Below are 23,763 nucleotides of genomic sequence, written 5' to 3'. Positions count from 1 at the left end.
TTCCATTAATTAACACAGGAAAATTCAGCGTGAACTCGAAAAAAAGAACGACGTTGATCTCGTTTTACTTTACGTGGAATTCACCAACGTTATATAGATCGTGTTTATCAAAATGAAGTTTAGATTTTCATTCGTTCAGTGTTACACGCTCATAAAATAATATTTGATGCAATGGGTAATTTAAATAAAATAATTCTAAGAAATATTTGTAATTCAATCATGTGATAATTAGGATAAGTTTTTTAATTTTTAATTTAATAAGTACCTTCGACTACAAAATATAAAACAACAACCTTTACCTATTATATTAAATTAGTAAAGCATTTTTTTATCGAGTAGTATTTACACTACTGGTAATTTTCTTTTTATTCCCGATATAATATTATCAAAAATTTGATTGAAGACTGACAACTGACAGCTACTTCCATTTGACCGCATTCAGAACCGAGCAGCCAGAATCATTGGTAATCAACGTCTATGTGACAGACTCGACCCATTGGCTTTGCGGCGAGATATTGCATCTCTATGCATTTTCTATTCCGCATATATCACATAATACCAGCTGCTGGATAGATTCACCACCGTATTACCCGCAGAAACTGATTTTTAATACCATTCTGATCATCTGGATGAATGGCGGTCTTCCACAGTGCGGTTTACTAGAATCTTTTTGCCACGCACAAAAACATTGTGGAATCTCCTTCCAGCAATGGTGTTTCCGATATTATATTGAAACCTTCTCTGAAAAGAGCTTATTCCTTTTAAAAGGCCGACAACGTACTTGCAATTTCAGCCCTGGTGTTGCCGGTGCTCATGGGCGGCGGTAATCACTGTGTTATAAAAAAAGCTGCTTTAAATACGTTTAAAGAGTTAACCGTAGGAAATCAGACGTTCAGAATTTATAAACGTGTTTAGCGAAATTTGTAGTGGCGAAATGCAAAATGAAGCTTATATATTCACGTTTAATGTTTTAATAATCGTTTAGTTCGAACTAAACAGCAATCATAATATTAATACAAGAAATCCGACCCCAAGTATCGTTTAGTTAATTGACTTTGACTTACACCAAAGTATTATAAGTTCTAACTGTAGAAGTTAATGTTTGTGTTGATCTGTCGTCTATATATATACACGCACATATATATATATTATATTTGAAATGGATACTTGGAATGTAATTTGTTAATAACAAACTTTACCAGGTACAAGAAGCCGTCAGCAATTGCCTGCCGCACCTCGTCAGCTCGCCGGCACTCGAAGAGGAGGTGCCCGCAATTATGAACAAACTCATGAAGCAACTACTCACCGCTGAAAAATACGGAGATCGGAAGGTAAAACTTATTTTTATTTTTTTCACACATGCATACGGCCCATCTGATGGTAAATGGTTGCCGTAGCCTATGGACGCCTGAAACACCAGGGGTGTCACATAATAATATCAAAATAATTCACACAGCGCCATCTAGACCCAAGTTACGCTAGCTAAAGCCTGTGTTATGGGTACTAGATAACTGATATATATACGTAGATATTTTGTTCGTAAATGCATACATATATATAGAAAACACCCAGACCGATACAAACAATCATACTCATGAATGTTTGTGCCGTGTGAGAAATCGAACCCGCGACCATCGGACGTAAGGCGGTGTGCTAAACCGCTGGACCACCGAGGCCGTCAATTTTACCATAACAGTCAAAACATTATGATGATATTTGATGTTAGCAATGTTCGAATTCTCTCCAGTAAAATATGGATATGTTTCGTTGCCCAATAAAAACACTATAATAAAAAAAAAATAGGGCGCGGCGTATGGCATCGCCGGTATCATCAAAGGCCTCGGCATACTCTCCCTGAAGCAGCTCGACGTGATGGGCAAACTCACAGAAGCTATACAAGAGAAGAAGAACTACAAGTACCGTGAAGGTAATCTATACATCTATACATATAAATAAAATTGTAGTGTCTGTTTGTAATATTGAATTAACCGTTTTTCACTACATGCATATGAATATAAATACTTATAAATACTTTTGGTACTTACACCAAAATAACATTTTTTTACAAATTTTGTCTGTCTGTTCGTTCAAAAAACTAATCTCTGTAATGGCTGGACCTATTTTGGACGGGACATTTTTTAGGCAGGTGTTAGCTGATGTAATAAGGAGTAACTTTTTTAACTACTTCTATTTTAGAAAAATAAAGTTGTAGATTTCAAGCTGACGAAGTAATGTTTGTGTTGACAGCTGGTATATATATATACATATATATACACGCACATGTATATATATATATATGTACCATACTCCTCCGAAACGGCTTGACATCGATTTTTATATTGCATATTCAGTAGGTCTATCAGAATCGACTATATCTAGTTTTCATACCATAAGTGATAAGGGTTGTCAACCCCTAATATTTTATTTTAATTTTATAAAACTTTTTTTTTTGTAATGTTCATTAAAAAATACATACAACCCTAAATGTAGACCCTTCTTTCATCAACCCCTAATTTTTAATAACGATCTTAGTAATTAAATTTATGTGGCTAATTAAGGCCGCAAATATATTAAATTACATCATTAACAAAATATTTGTACCCCCTCCCCTCATGCTATATATATTACATTTTCAATTAATATATTGTTTTTTAGCAAAGACCATGGCACCCCTGCCATTCGTGTAAAAAAGTAAATAACTATCGATGACGTAATCATCATCTAACCGCTTAAATAATACGGATGATGAAGGTCATTATTTTTATTTTTTACACAAAGCCCCCCCCCCCCCCCCGTGATGGTATAGTGCTTTCGTAATACTTGAAAGGCCCCAAAACAACGTTTGCCGGGGCAGCTAGTATGCATACGATCATTACCCGCAATCAGATGGCCCATAAAGACACATCTCCGTTCATGTGGACTAAATATACGGAGATCCTATATACGCAGGTGCCCTGTTCGGCTTTGAGATGCTGTGCTACAAGCTGGGTCGGCTGTTCGAGCCGTACATAGTCCACGTGCTGCCGCATCTCCTCCTCTGCTTCGGCGACAGCTCGCAGTACGTGCGCGCCGCCGCTGACGACACCGCTAAACTTATCATGAGCAAGCTGAGCGCGCACGGCGTCAAGCTCGTGCTACCCTCGCTGCTGCAGGCGTTGCAGGATGATAACTGGCGCACCAAGGCCGGTAAGTAAATAGCATAGTATAATAACACCTTTTTGCAATTAAATTTATTTTATTTCATTTCACTGAGATACTTTTAGACGTGCGGTCTTTTAAATAATCCTTGTAAGTTCACATTTTACAAGTCGAAACATTGAATAAAACTACCATATATATCATTAATTTGTTAGGGTTATATATAAATATAAAATAAGATTAAATCAGTCGTAGTGATAAGAGCAGACCAGTCCCCACAAGCAGCATTCGTTATATTTATATATATTTAAATAAAATAACAAAGCAAACGTTTATCATTTATTTTATATGAGACAAGAAAATGACATATCGAAGCTGCGCGCGCGGCCACGCGCGCCACAATATATTTATGTACATATACAGTGATATACTTACTAACATTCCACAAATTTTGTCTGTCTTTCTGTTTGTACCGCTAGTCTCTAGAAATGGCTGTACGAATTTAACGTACATTTTTTGGAAAAGCTGAAAGATATATTATTATTATAATAATAATATCTTATGATAAGGGTCAACCCTAATATTTTATTTTAATTTAAAAACTTTTTTTTTTGTAATGTTCATTAAAAAAACATACAATTCTAAATTAATATTTCATCACACATATTAATAATATTGTTAATAATGCAATGCGCAAATTTTATTTGTTACGCAAAACAATTATTTACCCCCCATCCCCCTTCGTACAAAGTAAAACTTTAAAAATACTTGCTTACGTAAATATTTTCAATTAATATATTGTTTTTTAGCAGTATGCACCTCAGATTTGTAACCCCAATATCGATACGTAATCATCATCATTGCACGTCATCGAAAATAAGCAAAAAAATTTGTCCCCGTCCCTTGCCCCACCGAATAAACAGCAATTTGAAAGGCCCCAAACATTATATTAGTATGTGTAAAAATCATTACCACAATCAGATGACCCTTGAGAAACTCCGTTCAATTGCTGATAAATATTTACTTGATCAATATAGCCTCCGGTGTCATAGTTCTGTCCTGAGATACTTTCAAAAGCTTAATTTTAATGTACCAGCTAAACGTACCAGATTTACTCCTTCTATTTCTATACCGCAGTCTGTATCATCTAAACTATAGGCAAAACAGTTATATGTGGCGGCGTTGCAAGTAATAACTGGCAATAGATTAAGTAGGGTGTTAGATATTGATTTGTTTTCCGATAGAATATCTTTAGCAAGCGCCGTGATGAGCAGGCAATTCTTTGAGTTATAGGTATTAATTTTAATGTTACTTATATGCATTTCCATTATTCAAAAATGTTTGAATACAAATTTCAGCATATGTTTTAATTTAGTGGATTGTATAAAAACACAATATATGATTTTATCAGTATTTATAACACAAACACGCCTCTCGTGTTAGTTCACTGTATGATTTATTTTATACTGCGCTCGATCATATCCGTGAAAACCTATACCACGCCGCCACATGTTACATTTAATTATGTTTATAATTATGTTTGTAAAGCTAGTACGTTGGTTTTCCGAAAATAAATAAATAAATATGTTATTAATATTATAAACGCGAAAGTTTCTGAGTATGGATGGATATCGGTCACCCTTTCGCGCAAAAACTACTGAACGGATTTTGATGAAACTTAGGCTATAAATTTGACGCGGGTGTAACTGCGTGCACAGCTGGTTATAAATAATTATATAGTTACTGATAATATATAAATTTATTTATTTATTTAAAAAAATAATTTATAAATATCTCCTTTGATTTGACATATCATAAGAGTCTGTAATAGAGCTACATGAATAAAGATATTTTGAATTTGTATTTGTTTGTTTGTGCAGGGTCTATCGAGCTGCTGGGTGCGATGGCGTACTGCGCGCCGAAGCAGCTGTCGTCGTGTCTGCCGTCGATCGTGCCCAAACTGATCGAGGTGCTCAGCGACTCGCACATGCGCGTGCAGGAGGCAGGCGCGGAGGCGCTCAAGGTCATAGGATCCGTCATACGCAACCCAGAGATACAAGGTATCTTCATTTTTTTTTTATACCACTTAGGTGGCAAACAAGCATACGGCCCATCTGATGGTAAACGGTTACCGTAGCCTATGGACGCCTGAAACACCAGGGATGTCACATACGCGTTGCCGACCCTTAAGAAACCTTAATATACCCTTCTTGAAAAACCCCATGCAGTCTCTCGAGTAAACCTCGGCAGGTAGTTCATTCCACAATCTAAGTGTACGCGGGAGGAAGCTCCTCTGAAACCGCACTGTCCGAGACCACTTAGGTTCTAGCGTGTGGGGATGAATTCCCTGTCGATGGCGAGCGGTGCGATGGTAAAAGTAGCCGTAGGCATCATGTCAAACAATTCATCAGAACACAGTCCGTTGTATATTCGGTAGAACACACAAAGCGATGCGAAATCTCGCCTCGAGCTAAGTGGTTCGATACCGTTAGAGAGATTGGGATCATCGACAATTCTCATAGGACGTCTCTAAACCGAGTCAAAAAGACCGAGCTGGTATCCAGGTGCCCAAAGATGAGAGCAGTACTCCATGTGCGGCCGAACTTGCGACTTATACAATAGAAGTCTCTGGTTCGCAGTGAAGTACCGTCTCGCTTTATTCTGCACATCGAGCTTTTTGGACGCCACCTTGACCTTTTCTTCGAGGTGACTACGGAACTCAACTGTGCTAGAGATGTCGACACCGAGAATCCCAATGCTCTTAGAGATGGTAATGGACGTGTTCTGGAATTGCGGAGCCACAGCAAAAGGGGTTTTCTTAGCGGTGAACGCGCAGGCTTGTGTCTTGGTAGAGTTGAATTGAACTAAGTTCAATCGCCCCCAATCGGAGACTCTGGTGAGAGTACTCTCGATTTCAGACACAAGCTGTTCGCGGTTTGACATCATCTCATTCATTATTATTGATTTCTTGCTACTTCTATTTGATGACCTCAATCTAGTTCTATCTTCAAAAATTTAGTAACATCTTTCTCCTGCTTCTTTCTATCGTGTCGAGTTGGACTCCATCAGCACTCGCCCCCCATCATTCGGTAAAGCTGTTGTGATGACAGGAGCGGTGGTGAGAGTAAACACACACAGTAGGGTGTAACTTGTATATTAACTGTTACATCTTGAATTACTCTAGCTTACACTAATTACATAACTGCGTGACCTACGTGTCGTTAGATAAAACGTACACTGGCACAATCTACTATCGAACGTGCTGATTTGCATCACAATATCACACTGTAAAGGCCAGTTGCGGTCAATAGCATTAGATTAGTAAAATAACTGTTAAGCCACTTGATATAGCGTGTAGAGTGAGACATGTTTGTGCAGCGATCGTGCCGGTGCTGCTGTGCGCGCTGCAGGACCCGTCCAACAAGACGTCGGCGTGCCTGCAGACGCTGCTGGACACCAAGTTCGTGCACTTCATCGACGCGCCGTCGCTGGCGCTCATCATGCCGGTGGTGCAGCGCGCGTTCCTCGACCGCAGCACGGAGACGCGCAAGATGGCCGCGCAGATCATCGGCAACATGTACTCGCTTACCGATCAGAAGGACCTAATGCCTTACCTGCCCAACATCATCCCGGGACTCAAGAACTCGCTCCTCGACCCCGTGCCAGAGGTATGTATTGATTAAAATTACTATACTTTCATTTGGAGTAATTACAAGCATAATAGCAAGCTTGCGTGTAACAGCTTAGACCACATCATCACTTAACATCAGGTGAGATTGCGGTCAAACGAGTTCAAATTTTAATATAAAAAAAAAAGGTCCCTGGACAATTTAGACAGCGCCATCTAGTCCCAAGCTAAGCAGAGCTTATGTTACGGTTACGGATGCTATATAACTAATATAAACTGATTTAAGTATTTTTTTAAATACATAAATATAAATAGAATACATCCAGACCGATACAAACAATCATACTCATGAATACAAATGTTTGTACCGTGCGAGGAATCGAACCCGCGAACATCGGAAATATGACGGTGTAGTAAACTACCGAGTCCACTTATTTTTCGAATATCTTTGTTTTATCAGCTTCTTTATTTACTCGGCAGTCTTAATGTCTATAACAGTTTTTGCGGTATGAAATTAATTGTACCAAACTATTATTAAAATAGTTCTCAATTGGATCTATATACTGAACTGGACGGTAGTAAAAAAATTATACAAAAAAAAAAATGACGTTCATAATCGGCCAAAATGTCTTACATGAATAGAAATAGAAATATAAATAATCTTTATTCAAATAAACTCATTACAAGCACTTTTGAATAGTCATATTTTGATTCTACCGCTCATTCGGAATGCAGATTCATCACAAGAAGAATGAGCAAGAAACTTGTGTGTTGCTCTTTTTAATAGATGTTTTTTTATATAAATAATTACAGTATAACAAGTAAGAGGCATGCGACAATCAACATAGAAATCGCTACGCACTCATTATTAGTGTAATCAGATAATATTGTCAGTGCTATGTATTTAAAATTTTTCTACAAAAACATTATTATCGTTAACGAATTCTTCAATTTTATAGTAAGCTTTTTTGTAAAGGAAGTGTTTTATTTGACATTTAAATCTTTTTTCTGGCAGATTTATAACAGACTCTGGTATTTTATTGTAAAACCTTACGCAATTGCCATAAAACGAATTACTAACTTTAGCCAAACGACATTTAGGTAAAATCAGTTTGTTATTGTTACGTAAACTTTTATTAGTGCAATCACTAACTCTTTTGAAACTGTCTATATTCTTCCTGGCATACATGATATTTGCATAAATATATTGAGAAGCCTATGCCTAAGAATAATTTTTTTTTTTTATTTATTTAATTCAGGCTACATGGCCCATATTATAAATACCTTATAGACTAATAAAAATAAAATTGTCTCTATGGTCACGGCACTGACGACGGCAATAAGCGCCGATAGACCACCCCTTCGGCCAGAGACTTTATTTTACTATGAAATTTTTGAATTTTGAATACTCACATTGTAAATGCATCAGGTGCGTTCTGTATCGGCGCGCGCGCTCGGTGCCATGGTGAAGGGCATGGGCGAGAGCAGCTTCGAGGAGCTGCTGCCGTGGCTGATGCACACCCTCACCTCGGAGAGCAGCAGCGTGGACCGCTCGGGCGCAGCACAGGGACTCTCAGAGGTGGTCGCAGGACTCGGGGTGCAGAAACTCCACAAGATCATGCCAGGTTAGTGGTGGAGATATTTTTGACAAAATGTACAATATTTATGTTATTAATTGTTAAATTAATTATGTGAATATTGTCTCATTATTATAGCAGTGTTGATGTTTGTGGTGATCGGAAAAAGGACATGTTTCAAACATGTAAAAATACGACATAATAATAAGAGACTATAACCGAACTGTAGAGATTAATATATATATTGTCATATTTATTACTGAAATACATTTTAAAGGTTCTAAATGCATGTAATGGGTTACTGTATACCACATTCCACAAATATATATGATATTAAAATAAAAAAAATTGATTATTAATTTTAATTAATACTATAGAAGATTTTTTTAAACATTAATAACAATTTTTTTATATATATATATATATATATATATATATATATAATATAGATTATTATAATGTAGTGTTATATCACTGACTCAATACGTGCAACACTCTTTATCGAGGTAAGATTAAAGAACAACCTATGCGGTTTAATCTTGCCCAATTGCTTACTTTTGTACTACCAAAACAGGTTGATTTTTTTTAATAATGTTAATAGCTAATAAACAAATTAGTTCTTTCTTTTTTTTATGGATGATAATGTAATTATGCACCTACTTGTGCTAACAGTTTACATTACATACATTACATACTGGATTCAGTGGATGTATAGTGGAATATGATAACATGAACATGAGGTCAGGTCAGTTAGTGTAATAAATTGCCATTTATCAAGATGGTTTCCAGGGGGAACCGCGTGGAGGTCAACCTAACATGGTACATTGCTAACCATGCTTCTAATTATTTATTAATGATGGACTAATGACTAGTAGGCTGCATGAATTGAGATACTTTAAATAAATTTATATCAGGCAATAATTTAGGACATCTACTTTTGTGTGCATAAGAAAAAGAAATAATGACGTCAATATGCATTAATCGCTCCCACAGCACATCATGAGTTCATGGCTTGAACTAATAGGCTACTCTATTTGTCTTGCGTTACATTTTATTTTACCATACACCTTTGAAAATTGCGTAGATACAGATATAAATATTGCCAAATGTCCGTACAGACATAATAGCGACTGCGGAGCGCACCGACATCGCTCCACACGTAAAGGACGGCTACATAATGATGTTCATCTACATGCCGGGTGCCTTCACCGACGAGTTCACCCCGTACATCGGGCAGATCATCAACCCCATACTGAAAGCCCTCGCAGACGAGAACGAGTACGTGCGCGAGACCGCGCTGAAGGCCGGACAGAGGATCGTGAATCTGTACGCGGAGACCGCCATCACGTTACTGCTGCCGGAGCTGGAGCGGGGCCTGTTCGACGACAACTGGCGCATCCGGTACAGCTCCGTGCAACTGCTCGGTGATCTGCTGTACCGCATCTCGGGCGTGTCCGGCAAGATGAGCACGGAGACGGCGTCCGAAGATGACAACTTTGGCACGGAGCACTCGCATAAGGCCATCATGAGCGCGCTCGGCAGCGAGCGCAGGAACAGGGTGCTGGCCGGACTCTACATGGGACGCAGCGATGTCGCGCTCATGGTGCGACAGGCCGCGCTGCACGTCTGGAAGGTACCCCTTAATATATTATACTAGCTAGCCCCGGCTTCGCCCGGGTGTACATGTATTATATATATATAAACCTAGAATCACTATTAAAAAAACCGCTTCAATATCCGTTGCGTAGTTTTAAAGATTTAAGCATACATAGGGACAGACAGCGACAGCGACTTTATTTTATACTATTTAATGATCTACCTATTGCAAATAGGAGTTCAGATTGATATGAATTACAAGTTCTAACTACTCGCGTTTTCTTGTCAAAGTAATTGATCTCCATTCTATATAATCAGATGTACCAAATGTCATGATATATAGTTAATGCCTGAAAGCGTAGCATTACACTTAAGTGTATGTACCATTTAAGGTAGAAAAAGTCGCAGAATCTTTATCTCATGATATTCTGTCATGGTCACTCGGATGAACTTACAGTCAGAAAATAATCGATTCTATAAATTTTGATGGATGGAATTGAAAAATACATTTGTGTTTCCACGAAGATGGTAACCAGGGACCTGCAGGCCCCTATGCTCCTATTCATGTAACAAAATAAAAACAAACTCTTATACACATATTTCCCATATTTAATGATTTCATCATGTTATCTAAGTTTTTTTTTTTAAATACTACAATTTTTATACTAAGTTCATATACGAGAGGTAAGTAGAAGGGGAGAGAATCAGGTAAGATATCAATACTGTGATTTTATTTCAGGTGGTAGTGACCAACACACCAAAGACGCTGCGTGAGATCTTGCCAACATTGTTTACGCTACTGCTCGGCTGTCTCGCCTCCACGAGTTTCGATAAACGTCAAGTCGCCGCGCGCACTCTCGGCGATCTTGTTAGAAAGGTTAGTGCTTACAAAGTAACTACACACACACACATATATTCATACATACACACTCTCATTCACACCAATGCTCACCACGATTATACATCCACAAATTTATTCGTACACACAAGCCATTAAAATGTTTAAAATAACAATAAAATATTATTTCTAAAATACAGGCCTGCGAGTAACACTGTGAACAAATAAAAATTAAATTTCATTTTGTAAACTGTGTATCATGAATAAATATTATTATTATTATTAACTCTCTAATAAGTTAAAACGAGATCAACGTCGTTCTTTTTTTCGAGTTCACGCTGAACTCCGTTTCCTTGAACGTGTTTATGCTACGATTGGTGAAATCCGGCCTAAATGAAACACAATATGAACACTATATACAGGTGATTGGCATAATCTTTCAAAAACTGAATAGAACAGAATTGAAACGTATATAGGAACATTAACCATTTTGACCATGTAGAATAATAAATATATTTTACAAGTATCGCTAACGCCATCATAATTGGAAACTGTTAATGTCATTTCTATTCACTAAATTAAATAGAATATTATATATTATATGATATATAGTTATAACAGACAACGAACGGAATATCGAAGGCGAGGTCGTAATAGAGCTTAGTGTGTTAAATACAGATGTCTCGTACGACGTTTTTCAACACACTTGATATGAAAGAAACTCAACCGTAAAACTGTGATGCTCACGGTTGCTTTTCCACCGTTTTACTTTTTTAGTGCGCTTCCTCATGGCTAACGACGGTCAGTTCAAAATTTAGAATAAGAAATATCAAATAGTGCGGTTATGGAATATAACTCCACTATTTGCGTTTATAACGCACGCGTGTTTTATAAAAGCTGCTTTTTACATCGAAAACCGGTGAAAACTTAACGAGCAAGTGTGTTTAAAGAAATAAACATATATTGCTTACTATGTTTATTTCTTTTCAACGCACTTATTCGTAATTTATTTTATTTATTTATTAAAGGAAAACCAAGGCTATTCAAGTACATCTTAAATAAACTCGTATATATTATTTTATTTATTTATTAAAAAATTTACATCACTACGTATAAAGGAAAATCAACAGAGAATATTCAAGTACATCTAAATTTATAATATATACATCAATATATTCAATAATAATTAAGCCACTGACAGTTGGTGTCTCGTTGATTTAATATTATTACAAAATATATCTATATTAACTGTTTTAGATAGTTTATTAAAATTGTTGCTTAAAAATGAATTGACGATGACACTAGGGGAACAGATATAGTATATATATTAATGGATAATTTACCCAGGAGATTCGAGCAGTCGACAGCACCAGAGGCTATTTAATATTAAAGAATGTAATATTAAAGGAGACGCTTGTGATATTTAGCAACTGGGCGAGCGCGTGCTGCCGGAGATAATTCCGATCCTGGAGCGCGGCATGCGGTCGGACCGCGCCGACCAGCGGCAAGGCGTCTGCATCGGCCTCAGCGAGATCCTCAACTCCACCTCGCGCGACGCCGTCAACAACTTCGCCGACGGACTGGTAAGGTCCTCCTCACATACCAGCGTGCTGTTAGAGATCATTCCGATCCTGGATGGCATGCGGTCTGGTAACCTCTTCTACTGCTTCTCTCGTGCCATCCTTATTTCAAACTATTACATACACTCATAGCTGAGTCTGATAATCAAACTGATAAAATTTGATAGTTAAAGATTTAAGTAGTAATATATTATTGTTAATTGACCCGGCAAACGTTGTTCTGCCATATAAAAGAAAATACTAATCGAAACTGCTTGACTGATCGAGACCAAAATTACATCAAAGGTCAAAAATCGTTTACCACTCAAAAAAATTCCGATCGGATAAGGCCGAGTTTTTAACAAACCTATATATTTTAGTTTTTAATTTGACAGCAAAGTGTGTTGGACAAGAAGACTAAGAAAGGTTGATGTCAGGCGAGCGGCCGGTCATAAAAATCTGAAGCCGAAACCGCTCTCTCGTATATGAATATGAGTGAACGAATGATATATGTTCAGATCCCGACCGTGCGCGCGGCGCTGTGCGACCCGCTGCCGGAGGTGCGTCAGGCGGCGGCGCGCACGTTCGACAGCCTGCAGGGCACCGTGGGCACCAAGGCGCTCGACGACATCCTGCCGCACATGCTGCGCGCGCTCAACGACCCCGACAGGGACGTCGCCGACGCCTCGCTCGACGGGCTCAAGCAGGTCACTACCGCGCACCGCGCACCACACACTCGACTGTTACTACCTCCACACGGATATACGCGTCGTTTACAACTCGTTGGGATAAGAAACATACAGCGTATCCAAAATTTGTGAGACTAGCAATCCCTAATCACAATCCAATCACGTAATAATACCTGATAACCTAGAACACTTCGTATAGCACCATCTAGTTCCACGATACACGACAACCGATAGAAATACTTATAAATATGGCCACGGTTGGCGGTGGTCGCAGATAATACACTTTACACAACATCATCTAGTTCCAAGATACTAGACAACCGATAGAAATACGGTTGTGGTTAGTGGTGGTCGCAGTTAACATCTTACACAACACTATCTAGTCCCAAGACACTAGACGACTCATATGTATAACACGGTGGCGGTGGTTGCAGATAATGTCTCTGAAGTCCCGCGCGGTGCTGCCGTACCTGGTGCCGGTGCTGACGGCGGGCGGCGCGGGGGGCGTGGACACGCACGCGCTGTCGGCGCTGGCGGCGGCGGCGGGCGGCGCGCTGGGCCGCCACCTGCCGCGCGTGCTGCCCGCGCTGCTGTCCGCGCTGGTGGCCGCGCGCGGCCGCGTCGACGAGCCGCGCGAGCTCGACCACTGCCGCGACGCGCTGCTGCCCGTCACGGAGGCCGGCGGCGTGCGCTGGTGAGTACACTCGGCCGCGTCCGTGGACACGCACGCGCCGGGCCGCCACCTGCCGCGCGTGCTGCCCGCGCTGCTGTCCGCGCTGGTGGCCGCGCGCGCCGCGTCGACGAGCCGCGCGAGCTGACCACTGCCGCGACGCGCTGCTGCCCGTCACGGAGGCCGGCGGCGTGCGCTGGTGAGTACACTCGGCCGCGTCGACGAGCCGCGCGAGCTCGACCACTGCCGCGACGCGCTGCTGCCCGTCACGGAGGCCGGCGGCGTGCGCTGGTGAGTACACTCGGCCGCGTCCGTGGACACGCACGCGCCGGGCCGCCACCTGCCGCGCGTGCTGCCCGCGCTGCTGTCCGCGCTGGTGGCCGCGCGCGGCCGCGTCGACGAGCCGCGCGAGCTCGACCACTGCCGCGACGCGCTGCTGCCCGTCACGGAGGCCGGCGGCGTGCGCTGGTGAGTACACTCGGCCGCGTCGACGAGCCGCGCGAGCTCGACCACTGCCGCGACGCGCTGCTGCCCGTCACGGAGGCCGGCGGCGTGCGCTGGTGAGTACACTCGGCCGCGTCCGTGGACACGCACGCGCCGGGCCGCCACCTGCCGCGCGTGCTGCCCGCGCTGCTGTCCGCGCTGGTGGCCGCGCGCGGCCGACTCGTCGACGAGCCGCGCGAGCTCGACCACTGCCGCGACGCGCTGCTGCCCGTCACGGAGGCCGGCGGCGTGCGCTGGTGAGTACACTCGGCCGCGTCCGTGGACACGCACGCGCCGGGCCGCCACCTGCCGCGCGTGCTGCCCGCGCTGCTGTCCGCGCTGGTGGCCGCGCGCGGCCGCGTCGACGAGCCGCGCGAGCTCGACCACTGCCGCGACGCGCTGCTGCCCGTCACGGAGGCCGGCGGCGTGCGCTGGTGAGTACACTCGGCCGCGTCGACGAGCCGCGCGAGCTCGACCACTGCCGCGACGCGCTGCTGCCCGTCACGGAGGCCGGCGGCGTGCGCTGGTGAGTACACTCGGCCGCGTCCGTGGACACGCACGCGCCGGGCCGCCACCTGCCGCGCGTGCTGCCCGCGCTGGTGAGTACGCTCCCTTACGGCCTGTCCATTAGTCACGTGACTAATGGACACGAACGAAGAGGGTTCGCTTAAAAATCAGGCAAGTTTCTTGCTTATTCTTATGATTTTTTTCATATTCATGTCTTGCAATCGGCCTAGTCTTATTCTTCTTATGTTGAGAAAAACATAGGATGACTATTCGAAATTATTTAGGTTTATTTGAATAAAGAATTTTTAATACTATTCTATTCACGATCGGAAGAAAGGGTGTTGTGACGTTAAACTTGTGATTTTAAAACCACATAACTTCATAAAATAAAATGGTAATCACCCATATACGCATTGTAAGAACTGCATTACGGATATCGTATGACGTTCGTGATATCACTCATGCTTTGCAATTCCGAGGCGTAACGTCATGATTCATGAGCTGTTTCGCATCACAGCATCGTGGACACGCTGCTGGAGGCGTCGCGCGGAGGCGCGGGGGGCGCGGGCGCGGCGGCGGCGGCGGGCGGCGCGGCGGCGGCGGGGGCGGCGGGGGGCGCGGAGGGCGGGCGGCGCCGCGCCGCGTCGGTGCTGCTGTGCGCGTACGTGTCGCACACGCGCGCCGACCTGGCGCCGCACGTGCCGCAGCTGCTGCGCGGGCTGCTGCTGCTGTTCGCGGACTCGGAGCGCGACGTGCTGCAGATGGCGTGGGAGGCGCTGGCCGCGCTCACCAAGACGCTGGACGCCGAGCACCAGATACTGCACGTGCACGACGTGCGCCAGGCCGTGCGGTACGCCGCCGCGGATCTGCGACAGGACCTGCTGCCCGGGTTCTGTCTGCCCAAGGTACGCCACGCCAAAACACTCAAGAAGATACCTAATTATTTTATAATATCTGTATTATTGTAAACATGTACAACATTTGAAAATAATACGGGTGAGTTTCTTGTCAGTTCTTCTCATCTCGAAATCGTTCTGAACTGACGGTAGATTGACATATCATAAAAGTCTGTAATAGACGTTAGGAATAAATACTTTGAATATTAGTAAAAAAATCTCAGTTCTATTGCTCTTTATTGTCCACATGTTTCGGCATATCTTCAGCCATCGACAGCGAATTCATCGCCACAACTGACTACCCTATGACAGGTTATAATCATATATAAATATCATATCCATATTACAGGGTATAGCACCAATCCTGCCACTGTTCCGCGAGTCCATCCTCAACGGTCTGCCGGAGGACAAGGAGAATGCGGCGTTGATGTTGGGCGAGGTGATCAAGCTGACGTCCCCGGCCGCCATCCAGCCGTCCGTGGTGCACATCACGGGACCCCTCATCCGTATCCTCGGCGACCGGTTCAACTCCAGCGTCAAGGCCGCTGTGTTGGAGACACTGGCCTTGCTACTCTCCAAGGTAGAGTTTCTATTCAATTCTTGTCATCTCGAAATCATTCCGAACTGACGGTAGATTTGACATATCATAAAAATATGTAATAGTAGGTCTATGAATAAAGATATTTTGAATTTGAATTAGAATTAAATATGTTTTGTGTACCAGGTGGGCGTGATGCTGAAGCAGTTCCTGCCGCAGCTGCAGACGACATTCCTGAAGGCGCTGCACGACCCCAACCGGGCCGTGCGCATCAAGGCGGGGCTGGCGCTCTCGCAGCTGGTGGTCATCCACACGCGCGCCGACCCTCTGTTCGTGGAGATGCACAACGGCATCAAGAACGCAGAAGACCCTGCCATCCGGGAGACCATGCTGCAGGTACGTGTTCCGACTCTGAACAGTTCTGTAACGTTACACATTATTTGCGCAACACTCAGAGACGGATCTACCTTTTTGGGCTGCATCCCAGGGCCCCGAGGATACAAAGCCCCCCCCCAGTACTCACTGACGATATAATAAAAAAAAAATATTTAGAATGTTAAAAAACCTATAAGGTTGGCAACCCTGAGATCGATCAACCCATGCGCGTTTATCGAAAGGAACAAGGACGCTTATTTTTGGTCACGAGATTTAGCGGGCACCATCCGCCCCTGGCAATACTGCGCGCTTTTGTTAATTGTAGTACAGAATAGTTCCGTCTTAACTAGATGTCGCCGTGTTATCTATTATTTCTACATCGATAACATGAACGTTTTATAACCAAGAGAATATTCTTGTTACATTCACACAATCATATAATGTTATACAGATAAGTTTCTAACATTCATGTTTTTAGTACAATACTAAATAATTATATTTATAACTAAGATCGGTACGAGATAGTTGTTTCTCATTTACTCCCCTCCGATCGATCCCCCGTCCATAATGAATCACGACAGCCTGAGCCGAGGTTCGAACCCCTAGGTGCTCCTGTGGGCACCCCTCAGACTAAAATCGTATCCGTCAGGCAGGATATATTTCAGCCGCTCTATAAGTTCTTCCGCGTGTTTGGAGTGCCATCTGCACTCGCCCCCTAACGTCCGGTGAAGCTGTAATATCTAGCTTTAGAGTGTTTTTCACTTTATAACATGCTTAGATAGTACATTAATCATATAATGTTATACGTAAGTTTTAAATTGTTCCAAATACGACTAAGATAGTTGTTTCATTACTACCTATAATGAATCACTACAGCCTGGATAGGTCGGTAGGTGTCAATATATTTGCAAAATCGTTAATTTAATATCTAGTTTTGTTTTTTAAAATATGAATAATATGTTCTTACGTTCTTGTCCAAGAGTCGGGTCACTAGTAATCGTCTGTCGTGGTATGGGCATGTAATGCGTAAGAGTGAAGATAATATTTTAAGGAAGGTGTTACATATGAATGTGGATTGTTAATAAGGGCAGAGGAAGGCCGAAAAAGACATGGATGGACTGAGTGAAAGATGATATGATAAGAAAGGGTAAATAACGAGATGACTGCGAACAGAGATGAATGGAAGAGAAAAATGTATTACGCTGATTCCAAATAAATGTGATAAGGAAGAAGCAGATTGTATTTGTGTATTTAATAAATAAAATTGCGTATATATAGTTTAATTATTCGGGGTCGGGATCATCGACAATTCTCATAGCTCATCTCTGAACCGAGTCAAAAAGACCGAACTGGTATCCAGGTGCTCCTGCCCAAAGATGAGAGCAGTAATCCATACGCGGATATACATTTTTAGAGGACAAACAGTTGTCGATTATTCGTGTGGTCGTCACGTATACAAGGTGTTTATATGTGTACATTTAGAAGACAAACAGTCGGCTATAGAGGGTGTTTACACGTGTACGACGTGACAGGCGCTGCGCAGCATCATCACGCGCGGCGGCGACAAGGTGTCGGAGCAGCTGGCGCTGGGCATCCTGGGCACGCTGAGCGGGCCCGCGCTGCTGGCGCACGCGGACGACCCCCCGCGCGCGGCCGTGGGCGGCTGCCTGGGCGCGCTGCTGCACTGCCTGCCGCCCGCCCACCGCGACGCCGCCCTGCTGCACCACGTGCTGGCGCCCGCCCCCGCCCCCGCCGCGCCCGACGACTGGCTGCTGCAGCACGGCCGCTCGTGCGCGCTGTTCGTGGCGCTGAAGGAGACCCCGCACCACGTGTACCGCGACCCCTTCCAGGAGAAGATCGAGCGCGCGCTGCTCGGGTACCTGGCCAGCGACCGCACGCCGCTCGCCTGCAACGCCATCCGCGGCATGGCCTACCTCATGCGACACCTGCTGCAGGACGACCGCCCGCTGCCGCCCAACATACTCTCGCAGTTCGTTAGGGTGAGTACGCCCGCGGGGCACTGGCGGCGCGCATACAGTTGCGTGTATATATTCGTATTTCATTGTCGATTCGAATTCCAGTAGTGTCCAAGATTAATAGAATGTACTAGAAAAACTTAAATTTGAACACTTTTAAACAGTTGTTTTTTTAAATCTCTTTTAATAGTTTAAGTTATACATTGATATATTAATTAGACAAACAAGAAAATTCTAATATATAAATATATATTGAATATTATTACATATACTATATTTCTATTTATATATGTATGTATTTTGTATTAGTAAGTGTTTTGTAGTATATTATTTATTTCTGTATCTATAGTACACCACCTATCATTTCTTTACTCAAATCACCACCCTTTGCTGCTTATTGGGACTGGTTTGCTCTTATCACTACGACTGGTTTAATCCTATTGTATATTTATATTTGACGCAAAACTTACAAGGATTATTTAAAAGAGCAACACACAAGTTTCTTGCTCGTTCTTCTTGTGATGAGACAGTTTTTTGAACGAGCGGTAGATAAAAAATGTGACACATTTTGGATTTCCACTATTCTATGAACCATCCCAGCAACTGTAGGACATCGGTTTAAGTACTTAAAAGTATAGTGTGAATTATTTTCTCAACCATCAAAATGATTTAATGATAGCATCTAGAGATGGAGAGTTAATAAATTGACACATTTTGGACCACAGAGCATGAACCACCCGAGCAACGAGGTGAAGCAGTTAATGGCGAGCGCAAGCGCGGTGGTGGGGCGCGAGGCGGCGGCCGAAGGCAACGGCGGCGAGCTGCTGCGCGCGCTGCTGCCCGCGCTCGTCAACGGCACCAAGGAGAAGAACACCTACGTGCGCGCCAACTCAGAGCTCGCGCTGCGGCACGTGCTGCGTCTGCCGCACGACGAACGCTTCCACCAGGTACGTCAACACGCACCCACGATCACGTGCCAACACGCACCCACGCATCCACGCACCCACACGCACGCACGAACACGTGCCAACACGCACCCACGCACCCACGCACGCACACACCCACGCACCCACGCACGCACGAACACGTGCCAACACGCACTTGTTATTGGAATGGCGAAGCTGACCGCTCTGATGGTAAGCGATCATCAGACATCTGCCTATGGAGCGGAGACATAATTTTAGAGATATTTATCATCACTACATAGTATAAAACACAATTGCTGTCGCTGTCTGTCCGTTCCTATGTATACGTAAATCTTTAAAATTACGTAACGGATTTTGCAGCGGTTTTTTTTTAATAGATAGAGTGAATCTAGAGGAAGTTTTATATGTATAACATATGTACACCCGTGCGAAGCCACTCGGGTTTACCCCGGGTAGCTAGTAATTCATAAATATTAAACGTCTCCTTGGAAAATTAATTTTATAAGAAAGTAATGTGACATGAAACATGTAATTACTCGTGTATGTAAACACCAGTAGTGAAATGCAGTCACTCACGATTGTTTGCGCTAATACACGCACGTTGCTGATCGTGCGAGAAAGAACGTGTAGTATAAATTGAGGTGTACATAACCGTCCTTCCCCCTCCCCCTACCCCTACCTCCCTACCTTAAACTCGCTCCTGATCTTGCTTGAAGGAACATGTAGTATAGATTGAGGTACACATAACCGTCCCTTACCCCCCTTACCCTAAATGCGCTCTGATGATGCTTGCTTGTACTATCCTTTTGTTCTTTTGAAAATAAAACAAATATTTTGTACTAATGTAAAGGATTTTGTATGTCCCTCCAATGAATTAGCTCAGAATGAGATATTTAGTTAGTGTTCTGTGTTCTCTTTTTAAAAGTTACATACTATAGCAAAATGAGGTGGCATACATTTATAAGTAACACCTAACGTCTTAGACAATGCGTGAAGGAAGGTGTAGTATAAGTGAGGTGTACGTAACCGTGGGTGGTCGCCGCAGCAGTGCGCGGCGCTGCTGGAGGAGGGCGCGCGGGAGGCGCTGGCGGACGTGGTGGCGCGCGTCCTGCGCCGCGCGCACTCCGACGCGCGCGACGACCACAACCTCGACTGCACGCTGCTCACCTAGGCCGCAATATATTACTAACTAATCATTACTCCATTGTATTTAATAAACTTAATCTAATATACCATGTACTTGTTTTATTTTGCTGTACCGTATTTTTTCCTTTCCTCTCCCTATCTGCAATCAGTCCCAGAACTATGAGCAGATTTTTTGGGTGTGGCATCTCAGAATGGAGTGGCCACCCCAGCGGGAGGATCTACTCCTTAAGCATACTGCAAATATTACACGATGTCGCTGCTTTTTAGTCGCTCGGGGTAAAGTACTTGTAGTAATTGAGCAGCAGCAGAGAGCAATGTTTTGACACTATAAACGTCAATTGTTTAAATTTCTGACATAGGAGAATTCACTTGTCACGAGGTAAATTTTGAGGGAAGGTAAAGTTTGACGTTTGAGAAAGAGTAAGGTAAGAGTTAGTACTATTTTAATTGTAAACTAACATATACATATGGTGTGCGCGCTTAGCATTCTCAGCCGCGCGCAACAGTCCGTTATACGCACAGCGAAAACCGTAAACCACACCACTGTGTCTCCCAAACCACGACATTGGCAAAATCACCAACCACATTTGGTGGAAGCCATTTAAATTAAAAGAAGAAGAAGGTAAGAGTTTGAACATTCGCGATAAAGTACCTACTGAACCGATTTTGAAAATGCTTTTACTGTTGAATAGTACATTTATTGGGAAAAGCTATTAAATTTTATTAAATATCTTTATTCATGTAGGTCTATTACAGACAATGTGTTAAATCTAAAGCAAATAGAATCTACCTATCTTAATAATATTACTTTCAAGCAAAAACTACTAAACGGATTTTGATGAAACTTTACAGTAAGATAGCTTATACATCATAATAACCCAGGCTATATTTTATATTTAAATTTAACGCGCGTGAAATCGCGGGCTCAGCTAGTAGACTATATATATATATATATACATCACAATATGACCAATAGTCATAGCTGTAATGAAAAATATTGCAGAAACGACGAAAATATAACTCAGACGAAGTTGCCCGGTACAGCTAGTTACAAAAATTTCTGATTTTATACCATTAATCCTCGAGTGTATAATAACATAAGTATTGTCATTGAGAGGTTATTTGCAGATAATGTTATCACGGCGCGAGCACTTTATCACGTCTACCATTGTTTGATTCGTAATCTCTATACAAAACAGGTGGTTCCTAATAGTGGCGTAGATACCGAGGTACTCCAGTTCCTTGTCCTTGAACCCTTGTTGGAAAATCTCGATCGAACTAAACTTATCAAAATTTCTCCCATTTTCACAATAAATATGACAGGTTGCAATCCTACTTTAATAAAGTAATAATAAAATTATTTAAAAGAGCAACACGCAAGTTTCTTACTCGTTCTTCTTGTGATGAGACAGCTTTCCGAACGAGCGGTAGATTAAAAAAATCTAATGACTATTCAAAAGTGCTTCAATGTAAGTTTATTTGAATAAATGATTTTCTATTCTAAAATCATGGTAACATGGTGAGATGGTTGAGAGAAATTCTAAACTTATACCTTCGGAATTCCTTTAAATTCTTTCTGTAGGTTGGCAGTATTATTAATTTGATGGATAGCGATATGTGCGTTCTAATAAAAGTGTAAGGTATTAGTACCATTTTTTTATTGGCCCCAGGACCCTTGGTTACCTAACTACGCCATTGGTTCCTATTAGATCCTTGTAGTGTATGTGGAAACACTAGTTTATTATCTATCGTCTCGAGCCGAACGTACACTGACCGCCGTGCGCAAAGGGAAGGGATTCCCTGCGCAAGCGCAAGAAAACGTAGAGCTATGGCTAACGAGCCGATATTACGTCGATAACAACTTACCTACAAGAAGACATAAATAACAAAATGAACACGATATCCACTTTTCAATTTACCTTTTTTTTTAAGTTAAATGAAACATGGCGAATTTGACCCACCACCGTATCATATAATATCACGCTAGTTTATTATCATCAGATTTATAGACAAATAAAATACTGATTTTCATAATGAAGATTATTATTCTTATCGTCACAAGCTCGCGTTAAAATTTTTCATTTATTAAAAACAGTTTCAAACTCTTCATATATAATTCCTTATAGATATAAATGGAAAGACGCATTAGCGTGAGTTAAATCTGATGGGGCACCAGTGACTGGTGAAAGAATGAGGATGTATGCGGTTTTTATTAGTTAGTCAATCATGGCTTATTCATCAGGAATTAATCAAAAAGGTTTCACCACATGAAGGCAGACTTGACAGGGTATTACGCGTAGTATAGTACGCCTTTGACCACAATCTCACCAGATGTTAAGTATAAGCTCAAATAATGCCCATTCATTCTTGATTTGAAAGACCCAATGTTGTAAGAGGCAGGAAAAATAGACGCTGGTAGAGAGTTCCACTCCTTAACTGCTCGCATAAGGAAAGATGATATATATATATATATATATATATATATATATATATATATATATATATATATATCCCTTCCTTCCTTATTTTTCTTTGATGGTTCAATATGATATAGTGCACCCAACTGAGCTAATGGAATAATATGTGGAGAATGGTATGGTTTTTGAATGGAACCATATAACATGACATGGTACAGTTAATTTTAAACTTTCGTGTTTAATATACATTATTTAAAAAATTTAACACGATTTTATACCATAAAGGTATTTACCTCTCTCGACGTTTCGATATAAATACCTTTATTTGCCATAAAATATTGTCTTAAGAGGTTAATAATTTAAATAATGACATGGTACATGTTATCACAGGCGCGATTGTTAGTAATGTGTCCACATTACTAACAATCGTCTACCATTGTTTTTATTTCTTATAGATCTTAACAAAATGCACCATGTCCATGGTTTTCACTAGGCGGGGCTCAATTGGAGGTCGATAAAATGAAATTAAAGTCAAGGTCAGTTAGCCCATCTTGATAAATGATAATTTACCATGAGGCTTTCCATTGTACTCTTCCCATTATGTAAAATACCTTGAGTGTGAGCTTATCATGTGCTGCAATAACCACAACATCCACTGTTGAATGACTCATACCACCACACCTGGGATAAGGGTTGTACAGACAGGGGCGGATCTACTTCTGCCCAGGGCCCCTAACCCCTACTAAAAATAATAGGTGATATTTAGAATTAAAAAAATACAAAAAAAACCTATCAACATGGTGG

General features: G+C 42.1%; 1 protein-coding gene across 1 annotated transcript in view; it reads left to right on the top strand.

Moving 5' to 3' along the window:
- Window positions 1-20,621, top strand: part of LOC131854150 (stalled ribosome sensor GCN1) — a 64,170-nt gene extending 43,549 nt beyond the window's left edge. Inside the window, 17 exon segments of the mRNA XM_059205283.1 lie at window positions 1,203-1,331; window positions 1,804-1,927; window positions 2,950-3,186; window positions 5,019-5,198; window positions 6,517-6,806; window positions 8,196-8,391; window positions 9,462-9,976; window positions 10,679-10,816; window positions 12,205-12,360; window positions 12,855-13,043; window positions 13,460-13,719; window positions 15,203-15,590; window positions 15,931-16,161; window positions 16,306-16,515; window positions 18,027-18,494; window positions 19,196-19,417; window positions 20,442-20,621. Coding sequence (XP_059061266.1) covers window positions 1,203-1,331; window positions 1,804-1,927; window positions 2,950-3,186; window positions 5,019-5,198; window positions 6,517-6,806; window positions 8,196-8,391; window positions 9,462-9,976; window positions 10,679-10,816; window positions 12,205-12,360; window positions 12,855-13,043; window positions 13,460-13,719; window positions 15,203-15,590; window positions 15,931-16,161; window positions 16,306-16,515; window positions 18,027-18,494; window positions 19,196-19,417; window positions 20,442-20,567 — 4,059 coding nt within the window. The 3' untranslated portion in view covers window positions 20,568-20,621.
- Window positions 20,622-23,763: the final 3,142 nt, after the last annotated feature.

The sequence above is a fragment of the Achroia grisella genome, unplaced genomic scaffold (assembly GCF_030625045.1).
Source record: "Achroia grisella isolate CSIRO2021 unplaced genomic scaffold, CSIRO_AGI_Agris_v1 utg970, whole genome shotgun sequence".
In the NCBI taxonomy this organism is placed as follows: domain Eukaryota; kingdom Metazoa; phylum Arthropoda; class Insecta; order Lepidoptera; family Pyralidae; genus Achroia; species Achroia grisella.
The sequence above is the reverse complement of the archived record's forward strand: the minus strand, read 5'-3'. Positions and strand labels throughout refer to the sequence as shown.